The 16,290-nt window shown below is 34.5% G+C and overlaps 1 protein-coding gene across 6 annotated transcripts in view; it reads left to right on the top strand.

Moving 5' to 3' along the window:
- CCDC91 (coiled-coil domain containing 91) overlaps positions 1 to 16,290 on the top strand; it is a 280,530-nt gene that overhangs the window by 79,122 nt on the left and 185,118 nt on the right. For 4 of the 6 annotated variants that reach the window (XM_036299629.1, XM_036299630.1, XM_036299631.1 and 1 more), the window contains 2 exons: positions 13,888 to 14,048; positions 15,402 to 15,605. In XM_036299629.1, coding sequence (XP_036155522.1) covers positions 13,888 to 14,048; positions 15,402 to 15,605 — 365 coding nt within the window. Of the gene's footprint in view, positions 1 to 7,236; positions 7,260 to 12,837; positions 12,927 to 13,887; positions 14,049 to 15,401; positions 15,606 to 16,290 lie in introns of those variants that run through there. The other 2 variants (XM_036299633.1, XM_036299632.1) reach the window with 2 other exon arrangements.

Genomic DNA, 16,290 nt, shown 5'->3' with positions numbered 1-16,290 from the left:
GGGGAGAGAGAAATGGAGATCAGTCAGGCACAAATGAGCTCATGAGATAGGAATGGGGACCAGCCAGGCACAAATAAGCTCGCGAGAGAGGAATGGGGACCAGACAGTCTACAGCCCGGGAGAGGGACAAGCCGCCCGCCCTGTGGTCCCAGGGGCCTGTGGCTGTGGCCCAGGCAAAGCCACCCACCCATGGTCCCCTGTGACTGCAGCTAGCCTGGATGAAGCTGACCTGGATCCTGGGTGCCTGTGGCCAACCGGAGGAGGGAATCCTGGGTCCCGGGTGTGGGGCAGGGCAAAAGCAGTTAGGGGTGATCAGGCTGGTAGGGGAGCAGTTAGGAGCGATCAGGCAGGCAGGCAGAGGGGTTAGGGGTGAACAGGCAGGCAGGCAGACAAGCGGTTAGGAGGCAGCAGTCCCGGATTGCAAGAGGCAGTCAGACATCCCTTGGGAATCCCAGATTGGAGAGGGTGCAGGCCAGGCTGAGGGACCTACCCTCCTGTGCATGAATTTCGTGCACCGGGCCTCTAGTAGTTTATAAAAGCCACATAGATTACCCTGGCTGTTGTAGCTAAGTGGTTAGAGCATTGGTCTGTGCACTCAAGTGTCTTGGGGTCGATTCCCAGTCAAGGGCATGTACCTGGCTTGCATGTTCCATCCCTGGAATAAATATCCTCAGGAGAGGATTAACAACAAAAAACAGCCACATAGATGGTTACATATATATAGTATGTAGATGCTGGTTAACTTTGATAGGAATACTTAAATATAGTACTGTATTTAATATAATAAAATATATTTTATTATTAATATAATAAAAGTATAATATGTAAATTGACCAAATGGTGGAACGGCTGGTCAGTGGGGGAGCGGGGCTGGTGAGCAGGCGGTGCCAGGCCAGCCAAGGCGCGTTCCAGCAGGCATAGGGAGGAGACGGCGATGGGCGAGTGGTGGCAGAGGAGCGATCGGCCGCTCGCCAGCCAGCACCTTCCCCTGATCAGCCCACTGGTCGCCTCCTGGGGGGTGGGGGGGGAGAAGGCCTAAGCCCTCAGTCGGATATCCCCTGAGGTTGCCTGGACTGTGACAGGGCACAGGCCAGGCTGAGGGGAACCGCGTCCCCCCCGCCCCAGTGCACAAATTTTCATGCACCGGGTCTATAGTATTAAATAAACAAGGCATGAGGCCCACTGGCCACAAGTTTGACATTCTTGGTAGATGCTTCAGACATAAATGTGGGCAAAATACCCTGAAGGCTCTAACTTGAACAGTACCATTTGTATACAATGATACTTGTGTAAACTCTGAAAATTATTATGGGGCTTTTTATTTCATTTTGATAGGGTGAGTCGGCTTCTGGCAAATGAGACTTACATTGTAATCTACTAATACCTGTCAGTATGTTGCTGTAAAACATTTTTTTTGATGTTTCTATTTTATGATTTAGATAATAGAAAAAGAAGATATTTTAAGTTCAAGAAACGTAGTAATTAAGTCAAAAGTTTTAATATACTTTATAAAAACTTTATAGCAAGAGTGGCTCGGACAGATAGAAAGAAAATAGTAAGAATAGTAGAATAAGAGAAGAAAACAGCAATTGAAGAAAGATTAGCACACACAGAAGAGAGAATAGGAAATAATCTTTGTAGCTTAAAGAGAATGGAAATTGTGGTAAGCTTTATATTGAAGATTTAAACAAGATGAAAGAAGTAATTGTGAGTTGCATTTTGCTAATATTCACACATTATGATTATTTCCTTTGCCATTTGTTTCACTGGAAGGGCAGAAGTAGATTTTCAACTAATTTTGATTCCTTAATTAGTTTTGCTTTCAGTTGGTAGTAGAATATAGTAATTTATTTGAGGACTGTTGGTTTTACTTTAGTCTTTTAATTGGCATTGTTAAATTATTGTATGTATGCTAGTTAGGCATGCTTTTATTTCTTTTTAAGTTTTAATAACCGGTAACTTTAGTGGTTGGTATCATTTATATATGGATTTCATTGAGAAATTTAGTTTTATTAAATTCTTTTTAAATTTTCATCTTCCTTTTCTTTATGCTTTTATTATTAAGTGGTCTATATTTTGTTTCTTTGATTTACATTTTTAATTGTTTGTTTATATACTAGAAAACACACACACACACAGCCAAACAAACACAAAACTCTGATTTTTTGTGTTTTTAAATTTTTATTTTGTTTAAAATTTATCATTATTGTTGAAAGTATTACAGATTCCCCCCACTCCCTTCTTCTTCCCCCATTGACCCTCTCCTCCTCACTCCCACCTTCTTCCTGGCCTTCAGAAGAGTTCAACCGAAGAACTTATATGCATACATGCATGACCCATGAACACAGAAAATAATGCAGTTAACTTGTGTTTCTTTTTTTTTTTTTATATAATGACATTTTTTACATATATTTTTAGTGATTTCAGAGTGGAAGTGAGAGGGAGAGATAGTAACATCAATGATGAGAATCATTGATTGGCTACCTCCTGCATACTCCCTCCTGAGGATTGAGCCTGGAACCCAGGATGTGCCCTGACTGGGAATGGAACTATGACCTCCTGCTTCATAGGTCGATACTCAGCCACTGAGCCACACCAGCCAGTGTGTTAACTTGTATTTTTAATCATTGTGGAGTAGGGAGTGTGAGCTTTGTAGTCAAATGGATATGGATTTTGATCATGACTTGGCAATCTTCTAGCTGTGACATTATGAACATAATAACTAAACCTAAAGCAATAGGTTCTTTATTTGGAAAATGGTTGTTATTGTAAGGATCAAATAATTTGGCACACAAACACATTTTGCATAATGCCTGGTACAAAGTTACACTCAGTCAATGACAGTTCTTTCTCCTTTTTTTTTTTTTTTTTTAGCTTAAATAATTTGAGCTATTCGTAGCTGAAATAGTTTTTTAATGAAAACTATGCACTGTCTACATTCAGCACAAGTTTCAGAGTTATCTCCTTCTGGCTCTGTGCATTATCTCTGAGCTCTTATGTATGTGTTGTAGGTAGACATATAACTTCTGTGGTGTCTAGTACAATATTGATTAACTTTCTTCTCCCCTTTGGAAAAATGTTTCACTTCCATTTGCAATTTATTTCAACATTGCTCTACTCCCAATAAATTAGATCTAATTTGACTTTTCCTTGAACTGGTATAACTTTTGCCTGGTTCCCTTATTGTATGAATAGAAAAAATACATCTTTCCCATATATTCACTTTATATCTCTATGAGAATCAAATTTTACCTTTTATTTGAGGAGCAGTAATGTATTTTTATGTTATATTTTAAGTATTTAATTTTTAAAATAATTTCTATTAAGTGTTTAAATACATCCTCAAGAGAAGATTGGCTTATTAAATGCTTATTTCCTGCAAATCCACTGGTATTTTATTTTAATCATTTGATATTTGGGGTGTCCCAATAGTAATATCAACCCTACTAACAATAACAGGTCTTTTCATAATATCTAACTACTAAATACTTTGTTTGCAATACCAGTATGATATTATTAGGGCAAATTTTCTAAGGAATTGTGTTGTATCATTCATTGCATAGTGTCTCGAATATGTTGTTACTCTGCAATTGTATTTTTAATGAATGAACAGTTAAAGGAGTCCTGAAAGAGTACAAGCATCTTTTCCCTTAAGTATCTCATCATGTTGTATTGAGTTAAAAATCTTCTTTTAAATTTTAGATATGCTATTTGGACCCTCCAAAATTCATTCATATTCTTTGTTTTCCATAAATGTGTGATTTCAGTCAATAAGTTATTTTTAAAAATGAATGAGTATTGAATAGTAAAGGTGGGTTCATGTAATGACCTGAGTATACCAGTAAATTAAGGTAACAGAGGATTTGAGTAAGATGGAATATTCTGAAAGATAATCACCAACCTCTAATGAACCTATGAGATGGGAGAATTCTGAAAAAGAGAGGCAGGGATTGGGTAAGAAAGTGTTTGAATGAAAATTAAAGACCAAAAATATTTTCTAAGTAAAAAGTTGTAAAAATTATTATCATTTTATTGGTGTTATCTTCTTGAATTACTTAACCATTAACAGGGATAAACAGATTTCTTTGTGTATAGTTAAATGCATGGGTGTTTACACCTGTTTCTAGTTTAGACTTTTTAAGTGTTATTCTTATGGAAACAAAACAGAGTTGACCACAAGCAGAATTACTGGAAAAAAAATTGCATACTATTTGGAAACTTAGTGTCCTTTGCTTGTCTGGTGTTCTGACGTAGTGGGCTGTTTGTGTTTTACAAGAGGTCCATCAATGAAAAATGATACACCCAATGAACTTGAATTACCATTATAATGTTAAAGATGGAAAACTGCCATTAATTGCACTTTAGATTAGCATTATAGTTGTAAAGGAGTGTATACTGACCTTGTATCCAAGTGTTAGGAAATCAAGGAATTTTCATTTGAAATGAAGCACACTGTCTCTGTACTCTTGCTTAAGACTTAAAATCCAGCAAACAAATAAGATTTCCAAAGATACAAATTTGTAAATTTCTACTTCTTAAAAAATTTTTGACTGAGTTTATTCCTGTTGGGTACATTTGATCTTCTTAGTTTAAAGATTTTGAGCATGAAAACTGACAGCTGTCAAATTTTAATAGATCAAAGAATACTATAGAAGTCTGAAACTTTAAATTGTATCTTCTTGGTTAGATGAAGAGATAATTATATTTTACATATTGGAATTTGTACTTTTCTGTTATTAAGCTTAAATTTCCCTATATATTACAAAAACATATGTAAAACATGTATACAGTTGCCTGACTGGAGTAGCTCAGTTGGTTGAGCTTTGTCCTCAGCTTTGTCCTGTACTCTGAAGGTACGCTGGTTCCTTTCCCAGTCAGAGCACATACCTGCATTGTAGGTTCAATTCCTGGGTCAGACTGTCCATGTTTCTCTCTCACATAGATGTTTCTCTCTCTCTCTCTCTCTCTCCAAGCATGTCCTCAAATGAGGATTACAAAAACACACAAACATGTATACAATAAAAATTATTAATATTTTGGGTCTATATATGTGGACAATATTTACTGATGTTGATATTTTGAGGGTGAGTTTTTGTTATTAGACAGTCACCTAAAATTCAGTGAAGATGTGTATATTCCAGCATAATTAAAAACTTAGATAATAACTGGAAAAAATCTTGTTTTCATGTAGATGGTGATACGTTTTTATTTTTTCTTTTATTTCATAGCACTACTCATTTGTTTTTTCATTTTATTTTAAAAATAGGATGTGGATTATGATATATTTAGTAATCATTTATATTATCAAGTCAAACAAATTTCTGAAAATCCCACTAATTATTCATAAGTTGAAAGCACATGTAAATAAATTATAGTCATTTTAGGTTCAGCATTCCTTATGTCTGAAATAAGAATTGATGTGATAAGCAGGATGTCAGAAAGGCTTGTAACTCCAAATCTTGTTTGCCAGCTAGTATTGATTCTTGACGTCTTCTCACAAAAGCATCATTTCTTTGAGTAAATTTATTGGTCCCTATTAGTTTTTTTTTTTCTAACTTATTTATCCAGAGCAAGTTTTGATCTGTGAGAAAACATGGCCCAACATGGCACTACAACCAGTAAGGGCATTAAACAAGAAGTCTTCAGCATTATTTTTTTAAGCATGTGTAATTATTGTCTCTTCATTATATTTCAAAATTACACTTGTGAATCTACCATTTAACTTAAGAAATATAACATTATCAATTCTAGTACTTCCCTTCTGTCATTTCCCTCTTGCTTTCTCCCCAGAAGAAACCACTGTCCTAAATATTTATTATTTCCCTGCTTTTGTAAAAATCATTTTTTGTATATGTACATATATCTCTAAAGAGTTTGGCTTGTTTATGTGACTTATAAAATGGGTTAATACTGTGTGAACTCTCCTGCAATTTACTTTTTACACAAATTTATGTTTCTTTTTTTAAAAAAATATTTTTATTGATTTCAGAGAGGAAGGGAGAGGGAGAGAGGAGAGAAACATCAATGATGAGAGCGAATCATTGATCGACTGCCTCCTTCATGTCCCCTACTGGGGATCAAGCCTGCAACTCGGGCATGTGCTCTGACTGGGAATTGAACCAAGACCTCCTGGTTCATAGGTCAATGCTCAACCACTGAGCCATGCCAGCTGGGCTTTAATGTATGTTTCTAAGACTCATCCATGTTGTTGCATATTTATGCAGGAACCTGTAGTTCCTGACTAAAAGCTATTCTAATGTATGCCACTGCTCATTTAACTATTGGACTGTGGGCATTTTGGCTATTGTCACTTATTTACTATTTGAAGAGTACTTCTAGGAGTATTCTTATACACGTTTTTAGTAATACCAAGTGTTTCTTTAGCACTTTGCATGGGAAAGACTTTTGTTGATATCAGGTTTTTCCCCTTATGAGTAATTTCTGAAACTCTTGTCTGTTATATATTTTCCCTTTTACCTCTTTCCTCTGATATTTTTTATTTTAACTTACCAAAAAGCTGCAAGAAATGAACAAATAATTTTATATACTCTTTATTCATTTTCTTCAGATGTTAACATTTTACATTTGCTTTATTTTTATTCTTTTTCCCCCTCTTCCTTATTTTCTTCTTCCTCTTTCTGTTTCAATGTTTATTTAACATTCTTTTTTTTCTTATACTGAGGCCATGCAGTCTAAAATATTGTGTCCGAAAGTAACTTAACATTAGTTCCACACATCCTACCCTCCTGCCCCCACACTTGTAATTGTGCTTAAGTTATTCATTTGAAATATGGTTTAATTCACTTGTTGCTCTTTGTATTTTAGGATTTAACTCCCCTCTTTCCCTGCTGGTTTATTTTATTGAGTATGTGAAACATTGACATGGTTCTAAAACTCAGAACCATTTTTAAAACAACTATTCAGTGAAGAGATATTTCTCAATATTCATTCCTTCTGCCTGTTCATTTTATTCCACCTATCTGTCTCATTAGTTTTATCTTTTCTGTGTTTCCTTTATGACAAATGAGTAGATGCATGCATCTGTATCTTTTTATTTTTTAACTTTTTGATTTCAGAGAGGAAAGAAGAGGGAAAGAGAGATAGAAACATCAGTGATAAGAGAGAATCATTGATTGGCTGCCTCCTGCACATCCCCTACTGGGGATCAAGCCTGCAACCTAGGCATGTGCCCTTGACCAGAATCGAACCTGGGACCCTTCAGTCTGCAGGCTGACGCTCTATCCACTGAGCCAAACCAGGTAAGGCACATCTGCATCTTTTTACAGATGTAAGGCCTATTTGTAGATTTTCTTTTTTAGTGAATTAACTGTTTACATTTTTGTGCCCATTATTCTATAGGCTGTTCTTTTGCAATCCGCGCCCTCCCTCCCCCCCCATCCCCAAGTTTTAAATGTTCTTTTTATTATTTAGGAATATTAGCCGTTACCTGTGATATGAATTACACATATCTTTTTTCTTAATTTGTCAGTTTTTTCTTGATTCTATTTAAGATATTTTTTGGAAGAAAACATTGTTACTTGTCCTAGAGTCAAATGTATACATCTTTTTTTTTGTACTTGGAATCAAGTCATAGTTAAAAAGCTCCTCTTTTTGTTTTTTTTTGTTTTTACACCCAAGGTAAAGAGGAACTCACTCATATTTCCCCTGTTCTTTTAAAAATTGTTTTGATTTCTGATCGATTTGGAGTTTATTTATTTATTTTTTTATCTCATCTTTTTTCAAATGACTAATCAGTTGTCCTGGCACTTTTTATAAACAAGCCCATCTTTATCTCAGTTACTTGAAATGCCACTCCTACCATATACTAAAGTTTCACACTGACATGGGTCTATTTCTGGACTTTCTAGTCTATTAATTGCTGCACCAAACTGTTTAAATTATAAAGGGTGCATCTTATGTTTTTATGTAATTCAATGCAGTATTATATTAATAAGGTACGTAGTATGTTTTAGTATAGTTTTTAAATTAGTATATTTTAATAAGAGGGTCTAGTACCCTCCTTATATTTTTTTTTTGTTTTTTCCTGTCTTTTTTGTATTTTTACTTCTTCCATATGATGTTTAATGTCCATTTGTCTAGTTCCATTATAAAAAAAAGCTTATTGATACTATTATTGGATTTATATTAGGTCTATAAATTAATTAAGGGATTTTTTTCTGTCATTATTTCTTCAAATAAGTTTTCAGTAGTCTTGCTCTTTCTCTTTTCCTTTTGGCACCCCTACAATGCGAATGTTTGTGTGCTTGAAGTTGTCCCAGAGGCTCTTTACACTATCTTCATATTTTTGGATTGCTCTTCTGATTGGTTGTTTTTTTATCCCTCATATTCCAAATCATTGATTTGATTCTTGAAATCCTCTACTCTACTGTTGAACCCCTATAAATTATTCTTTATTTCAGTTAGTGTATGATTAATTTCTGACTGGTCCTTTTTCATGTCTTTGAAAATCTCACTAAGATCCTTGAAAGTCTCATTAATACCCATGAAACTCTCATTAAGATCCTTGAGTGAGAGGATTAGACTTACAAGTCCAGGAAGCACAGATTCCCAAACAAGAAGAACCCAAAGAGGCCCACACCAAGACACATAATTAAAATGCCAAAAGTTAAAGACAAAGAGAGAATCTTAAAAGCAGCAAGAGAAAGCAGTGAGTAACAAAAAGAAGCAGCAGCAGCAGATGAATCAGAAGAAGAAGAAAAAGAAGAAGGAGAAGAAGGAGGAGGAAGAGGAGGAGGAGAAAAAATATGAACAATAAAATGGCAATAAATACATATCTATCAACAATTGAAACTAAAAATCAAAAACGAACAAGGAATCTAATGAACAACAACAACAGAAATTGATGAATAAAATAGAACCAGAGGCATGGAAATATGGAACAGACTGATGAATCTCAGAGGGAAGGGAGGAGGGTGGGGCAGGAAGGGATTAACAAAAGAATTTATATGCATATATGCATTACCTATGAACACAGACAATAGGGTGGTGAAGGCTTGGGGTGGGTTGGGAACTGGGTGGAAGAGGGTATTGGGGGGGGGGAAGTGTGCATCTTTAATACTCTCAACAATAATTTTAAAAATTAAAAATAAAGTAAAATAACTAAGGGAGGATTGACATCTTTATGATACTTAGTTCCCTAACTAATTACAAGGGATATCTTTACCTTTGTTCAGGTATACCTTTGAGTCTTTTAGAAGTGTTTTAAAGTTTTCCTCATGCTTCTTGCTAAATTTATTCCTCAATATTTTATCTTTTTTGTGGCTATAGAAAGTAGTATTTTCTTTAACATTAAATCCCCTATTATTTTTACATATGAATGCTATTCATTTCTATTCATGAAGTTTATATCTTTCTTCTTTACTGATTGTGTTTACGGTTTGACTTTAGTAGGAACATGAGATAATTTTTCTTCTTCTATTTTTACACATTTATTTAATTTATCTTGCCTAATTGCATTAGCTTATGCCTTTAGTGCAATGTTAAATGGTATGGAGATAGTAGACATCCATCCTTGTCTTGTTTTTGACCGTAGAGGAATTAATCTAATTTGATCTTTTTTTTTCTCATTAATTAACATGCTGACTTAGGACTAGGGTCTATATTTATTATGTCAAGAAAGTATCCATCAATTCCTATTTTCTTGAGTGTTCATTTTTACTAAAAGTATTTTCAGTCTTAGAGATAAAACATCATTTTCTATTTAAGCCTATCAGTATGATGTGTTGTATTAATGAATTCCCTAATAATGAACTATCCTTTCCTGGAACAAATCTCACTTGTTCATTCAAAACATGTTCTCAGTATGGTGTAGGACTTTCTTTACTAACATTTGATTTAGAACTTTTGCCTCATTATTTTTGTGTGATACTCTAATAATCTCTAATTATTCTGTTTTTGTACTGTCTTTATCAGGCTTAGCTATTAATGTTATGTTACTGTTATGTAAGCTAAGGAAGTTTTCTTTATTTTTAATGCTTTGGACCAATTTTAGAGCATTAATTATTTTTATTTTATATTTATTTATTAATAAAACATATTTTATTATTTTAGAGAGGAAGGGAGAGGGGGAGAGAGATAGAAACATCAGTGATGAGAGAGAATCATTGATTGGCTGCCTCCTGCACGTCCCCTACTGGAGATCGAGCCTGCAACCCAGGCATCTGCCCTTGGCCAGAATTGAACCTGGGACCCTTCAGTCCGCAGGCTGACGCTCTATTCATTGAGCCAAACCAGCTAGGGTTAATTTTTTTTAGCTCTAATCGAATCAGCTTTTATAAACTATATTTCTGTGGTCATGTATTACACATTTTGAAAAATAGAATTTAAAATGTATTTACTGAGAATTCTGTAGAGGAGTTTTATGATTTAAAGACTTCTTCTGTTGTAATTATTATGTTCCATTTGTCATTTAATTTGTATATTTGTACTTTTGTTCTTTTATTGTTAATCAGTTACCTACTATTTTGTTTACTTTTTTAGACATTCAGAATTTTTTATTAATTAGATCTACTTTTTAAGTTTACTTAGATTTGTATTATCTTTATTGTTTGTATTGTGCTTTCTTTTCCTTTTTGTTTCTATTTAGTTCATGAGTTGGGAATTAATTCGTTTTTTAAAATTGATGTGTTCTAGTCTATAAATACTTTTCTAAACACTGCTATAAATGTGTCCCATAGATTGATATGTAATGTTTTAATATCATTATTTCCTTTGTCAAAATTGTAATATTTTGACGGGGGAATTAAAATTTTGTGGTTGGGTGGGTAATGGAGTAGGTGAAGAGAGTCCTAAAAAGGCTTTTTTTTGAATGTTGTCAAATGATCAAAGAAATTTAATGACAGTTTCCTTTTATTGAATATTTACCATGTACCAATCTGGTATAGCCAAGCAGCTTATTTATGTTACCTAATTCAAGCTGTGTAATGTCATTTTGAGGTACATATTTCCCCATTTTCAGAATACTGAATCAGTGGTTTATATCGATTCGTATTTTCCCAAGGCTATGTAACAAGTAAGTTGTTATTATTGAAATTAAATTCCATTTCTGACTCTGTAGCTATGGCTTTTACTTAAGCAGTAATATTGTGAGGTCACAGAGGTATTTAACAGTATGGCATAATCAGTAACTGTTAGTAGCACAGTGTGACTGGAATAAAGTCAGCCCTTAGTAGTATCATTTCTGGCTTGGACAAATAGTTCATCGAGATACTATTAGCTAAAATGGGGAGCGTGAAACAAAGCAAGTTTCTGTAAGATGATGGGTAAGTTTGATGTACCTACTAGGTAGCTACATGGAACTGTCTGGTAGTTAGGTGAATATATGGATCTGGACCTCTGCAGAGTGGAGCTTATAGGTGAAAATTTAAATAATGAGTTTTGAAAGTGGTCAGAATAATGTGAATATTGAGATCAGAACATGAAAAAAACTGAATCTTAAGGTTGAGAGGGAACAAAAAAAATTAGTCAAAATGTTAGGAGGAAGTCTAGGATAAAGTGGTTCACAGGTGCCAAGGGAACTTTCAAGGTAAAGGAGGGTCATTAGTATTAGTGCTCTGAAGAACTAAAGAAAGATAAGAGCGTTCATTTGATTTAATAGTAATTGAAAGGAAAATTAATATCTTAATTGTGGAGTGATGAGGGTTAGGTGAGAAGACAATTGAGGCAGGAATCATTTGGAGATAAAACATTTGGGTATGAAGGTAAAGTGTGATAGGTGGCAGTAGCTAGTGGAAAGTGTGAGGTTGAATTGAGGATGCCTCTCTTGCCCTCTTCCTACTTTCCTCTCTCTCTTTCCTTTTCCCTTCCCTGTATTTATCTGTTTTCTTTGTGTCCTCCCTCTCTTCCTCCTTTTCTTTATTCTACCACTTTCCCTACTTGTTTTCCTCATATGATGTTATGGATTGAGAATTTAACTTTTATTAGCATGAAATCTTGTCTCAGATTTTAGCTATAAATATAAAAACATAGAGATTTAAAAATATTCAGGTATTAGATCAGAATGATATTTTTAAGAGTTTCTTGAATCCAGGATCATAGTCACTTTTATGCCCAGAATTAAACATACTTGTCTAACAAATTTTAATCTTTGAAATAATAATGAAAATAATATAAGCACAATAATAAAACCTATACATATTTAGTCAATTTATACCTCACTAGGGGCCCGATGCATGAAATTCATGCAAGGGGCTTGGCCCTCGCAGCCCCGGCTTCCTCAGCCCTTGCTGCCCGGCTGCCTCGTGGCCCCGCGGCCCCACCCACTGGTCTTTCTGGATGGTCCTTCTGCAGTCCACTCTAATTAGCATGTTAGCTCTTTATTATATAGGATTGGCAAATCTTTGCCAATTTTATAGATAAGGAAACTGAGAGAAGTAAACTTGCTTATTGCTTTATACCTGGCATGGCAATTAGGTTCCAGAATCTATGGTCTTAATACCAGGGCTGTATTCACTCTACTATGCTATAATACTTATTTCATAAATTATAATTTAGAATTAGAAATTCTATTTTGACATTTTAGAGAAATCTTAGCATATGGAATAATGAAGATTAGAAAAAAGTCATTTCTGAGACAGATATATCAAGTAAAAATATGAGTTGAAATTCTAGTTTTCTGTATTTCATTAAATACAGAAATGCGTTATGTGAGAAGCTAGAATGCCTCTCACGTATGGCACATACTATTTTATAAACACAATTGCTATGAAGTAAAAGTATATCTAAGATAACTAAATGATAGCTGTAGGATACCAATCAGAAATTGATAAATTGTTTAGTTTATTAATACCTATTAACCTTATAAATATTTTTCTTCAGGCAAAAATGCAATTTCCATTGTGAGCTGTCTTCCAGAATTTATGGTAGAACTTCGCTGACGTTGCCACTAATGCCAATGTGGAATAAAGGTCTTTATAATTTAGAAATTCAGAACATATAAATAGATTACTTCTAAAAATAATTTACTCTTCTTAAACTTTAAAATGCATAGTATAAATACATGTGTTTGAATTTTTAGAAAGAATTCTAAACACTGCTATAAATGTGTCCCATTGATTGATATGTAATTTTTTAATATCATTATTTCCTTTGTCAAAATTGTAATATTACTATGAAAATAAATTAATATATATAACCTGTTTATTTTGCCCTCATCAATATTTTTGTTTTATTTCATGCTTGGCAATTGGCTTTCCCTTTGTGACCTTTGTATTTGAAATCTAATCACAATCTAATAATGTTTTGTTGGGAAATTAATTACAGAATTGTATTTCAACATTGTTTTTCTTTAAAAACAAGTTGGCATACTGACTGACTTCAATATGAAAAATCTATTGTTGTTGAAAAAGAAATTAACACTGAGACAGTTGGAGTAATTATTTTAAAGTAATTATTCTTCCCCTTTGCTGACTGTATTGTAATAATTGATTTGACTTGGATATGGGTCATCAGGCCATTGAGTTCATGGATGCCTGACTTGTCTTGCTCACTGCTGTCTTCTCAGTGCCTAGTGAGTGCCTGTGCCTGGCACTAGTAAGTATGCTAGAGCTCTTTCTGAACTAACTTGATAGTTAGGTAATATGTTTGAATACTTTCTCTGAGTTAGAAATGCACTTCTAATGATAATATGTTATATGTAAACACTAAGACATTATTATCTTGTTTGCCTGAGTCTCATGTGGAAATACCATGTTAAATTTAGAAACACTAGTTTTAGATTTCAGGTAATGGCCCTTTAGGAATAGTTATAGAATTCTCATTTTCAGTCATTTTGCTTTTACTTCCCTTTCCCTCTCTGTACTCTCTTTTCTTCCCTTCAACCTGTTCGTTATTTTCTCTTCAATCATCTTTTTGTTTGTTTTCCTTCAGTCTCTGGAGTCCATCTTTCTCCAGCTTCTCCTGCGATTATACTAGACCATGACCACTCTTCTCCCACCATTGGCTGCCTCTCTTCTGAGCCCATCATTTCATCACCAGAGATTACACATGCAGACACCACCATTGTCAGTCAAACTGTTCCTAAAGCACAGGTAAGGACAAGCCTATCTTTATAGGAAATCTGCATGCTTTAAAAAAAAATTGTATACTGATTGAATTAACTTTTAAAGATTTTCTGATTCCTTTTCTTAACTTTCTGAAAAATATTTCTGTAGACACTCTAACTTTGAGGCAATATCTAGAATTCTGAATAATATGTTTGTTTTGGGGAACAATTGCAAGGTATTTAAGTAACCTTAGTTACCAAAATATGGTTTGAGTGTCCTGTTATTAAAATTGACTTCGTTTATTTCAAATCTTGAACTTCAAAAGGGAAAATAATTACAAATAAAGAATAATCATTTCTGTTTTCAGGACGCTAATTGTATGTTTTCAGGTATTAGAGTGTTCTTTTCAATTTTATAGTAACATTTTAAAAGATTGCAGTCTTAGAGTTTATTCATTCAAATATTTGTTGACTCAGGCATTGTGCTAGCAGCTAGATGCTGAATTTAATCCAAATTTTCCAGGTGCTATACACAATCTCAAATTATCTGGTATCTTTACTAGGAAGTGATGATTGATTAGAGGTTATTAATAAACTAGAGTCCCGGTGCACGGATTTGTGCACCAGTGGGGTCCCTCAGTGTGGCCTATGGGGATCAGGCCAAAACCAGCAGTGCAATGCTGCCTGCCGCTCCTGCCTACAGCTCCTGTGCATGCCTGCCCCGCTGCGCCTGCCACAGGCTCTCATTGAGTCAGTCCTGATCAGGAGAGGCTTGTGCCGCCACAGTGGCGCTTGCCTGGTGCTCGCTAGCTGTGAGCCCTGTGTTTGGTGCCCCTCTGTCAGCTGAGTGGTGCTCCCACTGTGGGAGCACACTGATCCCCTTCTTTGAGTGTCTGCCCCCTGGTAGCCAGTACATGTCATAGTGACCTGTCGTTTCGTTGTTCAGTTTTTCGGTTGGTTGGTCGCTTAGGCTTTTATATATATATATATCTATACACACACACACACACACACACACATATATTTCAAATTCTGATTTACAATTTAAAATATAAGCAAATTCTGGTGTGTGTAAATTTAAGAACTGATAGCAGATATGCCTCTTCTTAATTATACACTTTCAGACATACGAAAAAGTTTTAAGTTTTTAGTGCTTTGCTTGCAAAATAATAAATGCTTTGAACTCTAAAGTTTAGAGGAAATTTTGTGTCTTACTGCAAAGATCAGGTTGTTGTAATAGTTTGAGGTCTTCTGTTGATTTACTTAAAGGGTGAAATAATTTCGGAACCCTTGCTACAACTTCATTTCCAAATGTGGTTTCTGGTGCCCTTTGGATGTTTTCATTATTGGTACAGTGTAAACTTTTCCCTCTTGTATATTTTTTTTTAATGTGGTTTAGATTCAGCAATCAACACACACTGATCTGGATATCTCACTTTTTCCATTGGGTTTAACTGATGAGAAAAGTAATGGAACAATTGCTCTTGTGGATGATTCTGAGGATCCTGTAGCCAATGTATCAAACATACAGCTTCAGCAGAAAATTTCAAGTTTGGAGATTAAGCTCAAAGTTTCTGAGGAAGAAAAACAGAGAATTAAAAAGGTATATTTACATTTCCCTAAAAACTATTTAAATTATACATTCTGGAAATTTGATAAAATCCCTATGTTTGATTAAAAACTCATCAGGGGAAGAAGACACTGACTGTCTTTTCTTGGCTGTAGGTTTAAACCAGTCATTTGAGTTTATCATTTAGAATTCTTTGATAAGAAATTTCTGGTCTTAAATGTGTACTTTTAAATATATGATCATCTTTTACTAGATGTTTGTTTTCTTTAAATAATGCTTTTTTTCTGGTTTATTTTTATTTATCTTGAAAGTAGGTAGTATTGTGTTTCTTACATAGTTTAGAAGGTTTGTAACATTGTCTTGTTCCTATATAACAGTGGTTCTCAACCTTCTGGCCCTTTAAATACAGTTCCTCATGTTGTGACCCAACCATAAAATTATTTTCATTGCTACTGCATAACTGTAATGTTGCTACTGTTATGAATTGTAATGTAAATATCTGATATGCAGGATGGTCTTAGGCGACCCCTGTGAAAGGGTCGCGACCCACAGGTTGAAAACCACTGCTGTATAAAGTCAGGGATCATGGGATATTTGACAAGAGTACTTACATATGCAGCTATTTTAGTAAATTATTTATTTATGTTCTCATTTCTCTTTCCTTAAAATATCTATAAAAGGGCCTTAGCAAATTTATGAAAGTGTATGTAGATATAGA

This window comes from Myotis myotis, unplaced genomic scaffold (genome assembly GCF_014108235.1).
Source record: "Myotis myotis isolate mMyoMyo1 unplaced genomic scaffold, mMyoMyo1.p scaffold_m19_p_3, whole genome shotgun sequence".
Classification (NCBI taxonomy): Eukaryota; Metazoa; Chordata; class Mammalia; order Chiroptera; family Vespertilionidae; genus Myotis; species Myotis myotis.
Note: the sequence above shows the minus strand (reverse complement) of the source record. Positions and strands in the feature narration are given on the sequence as shown.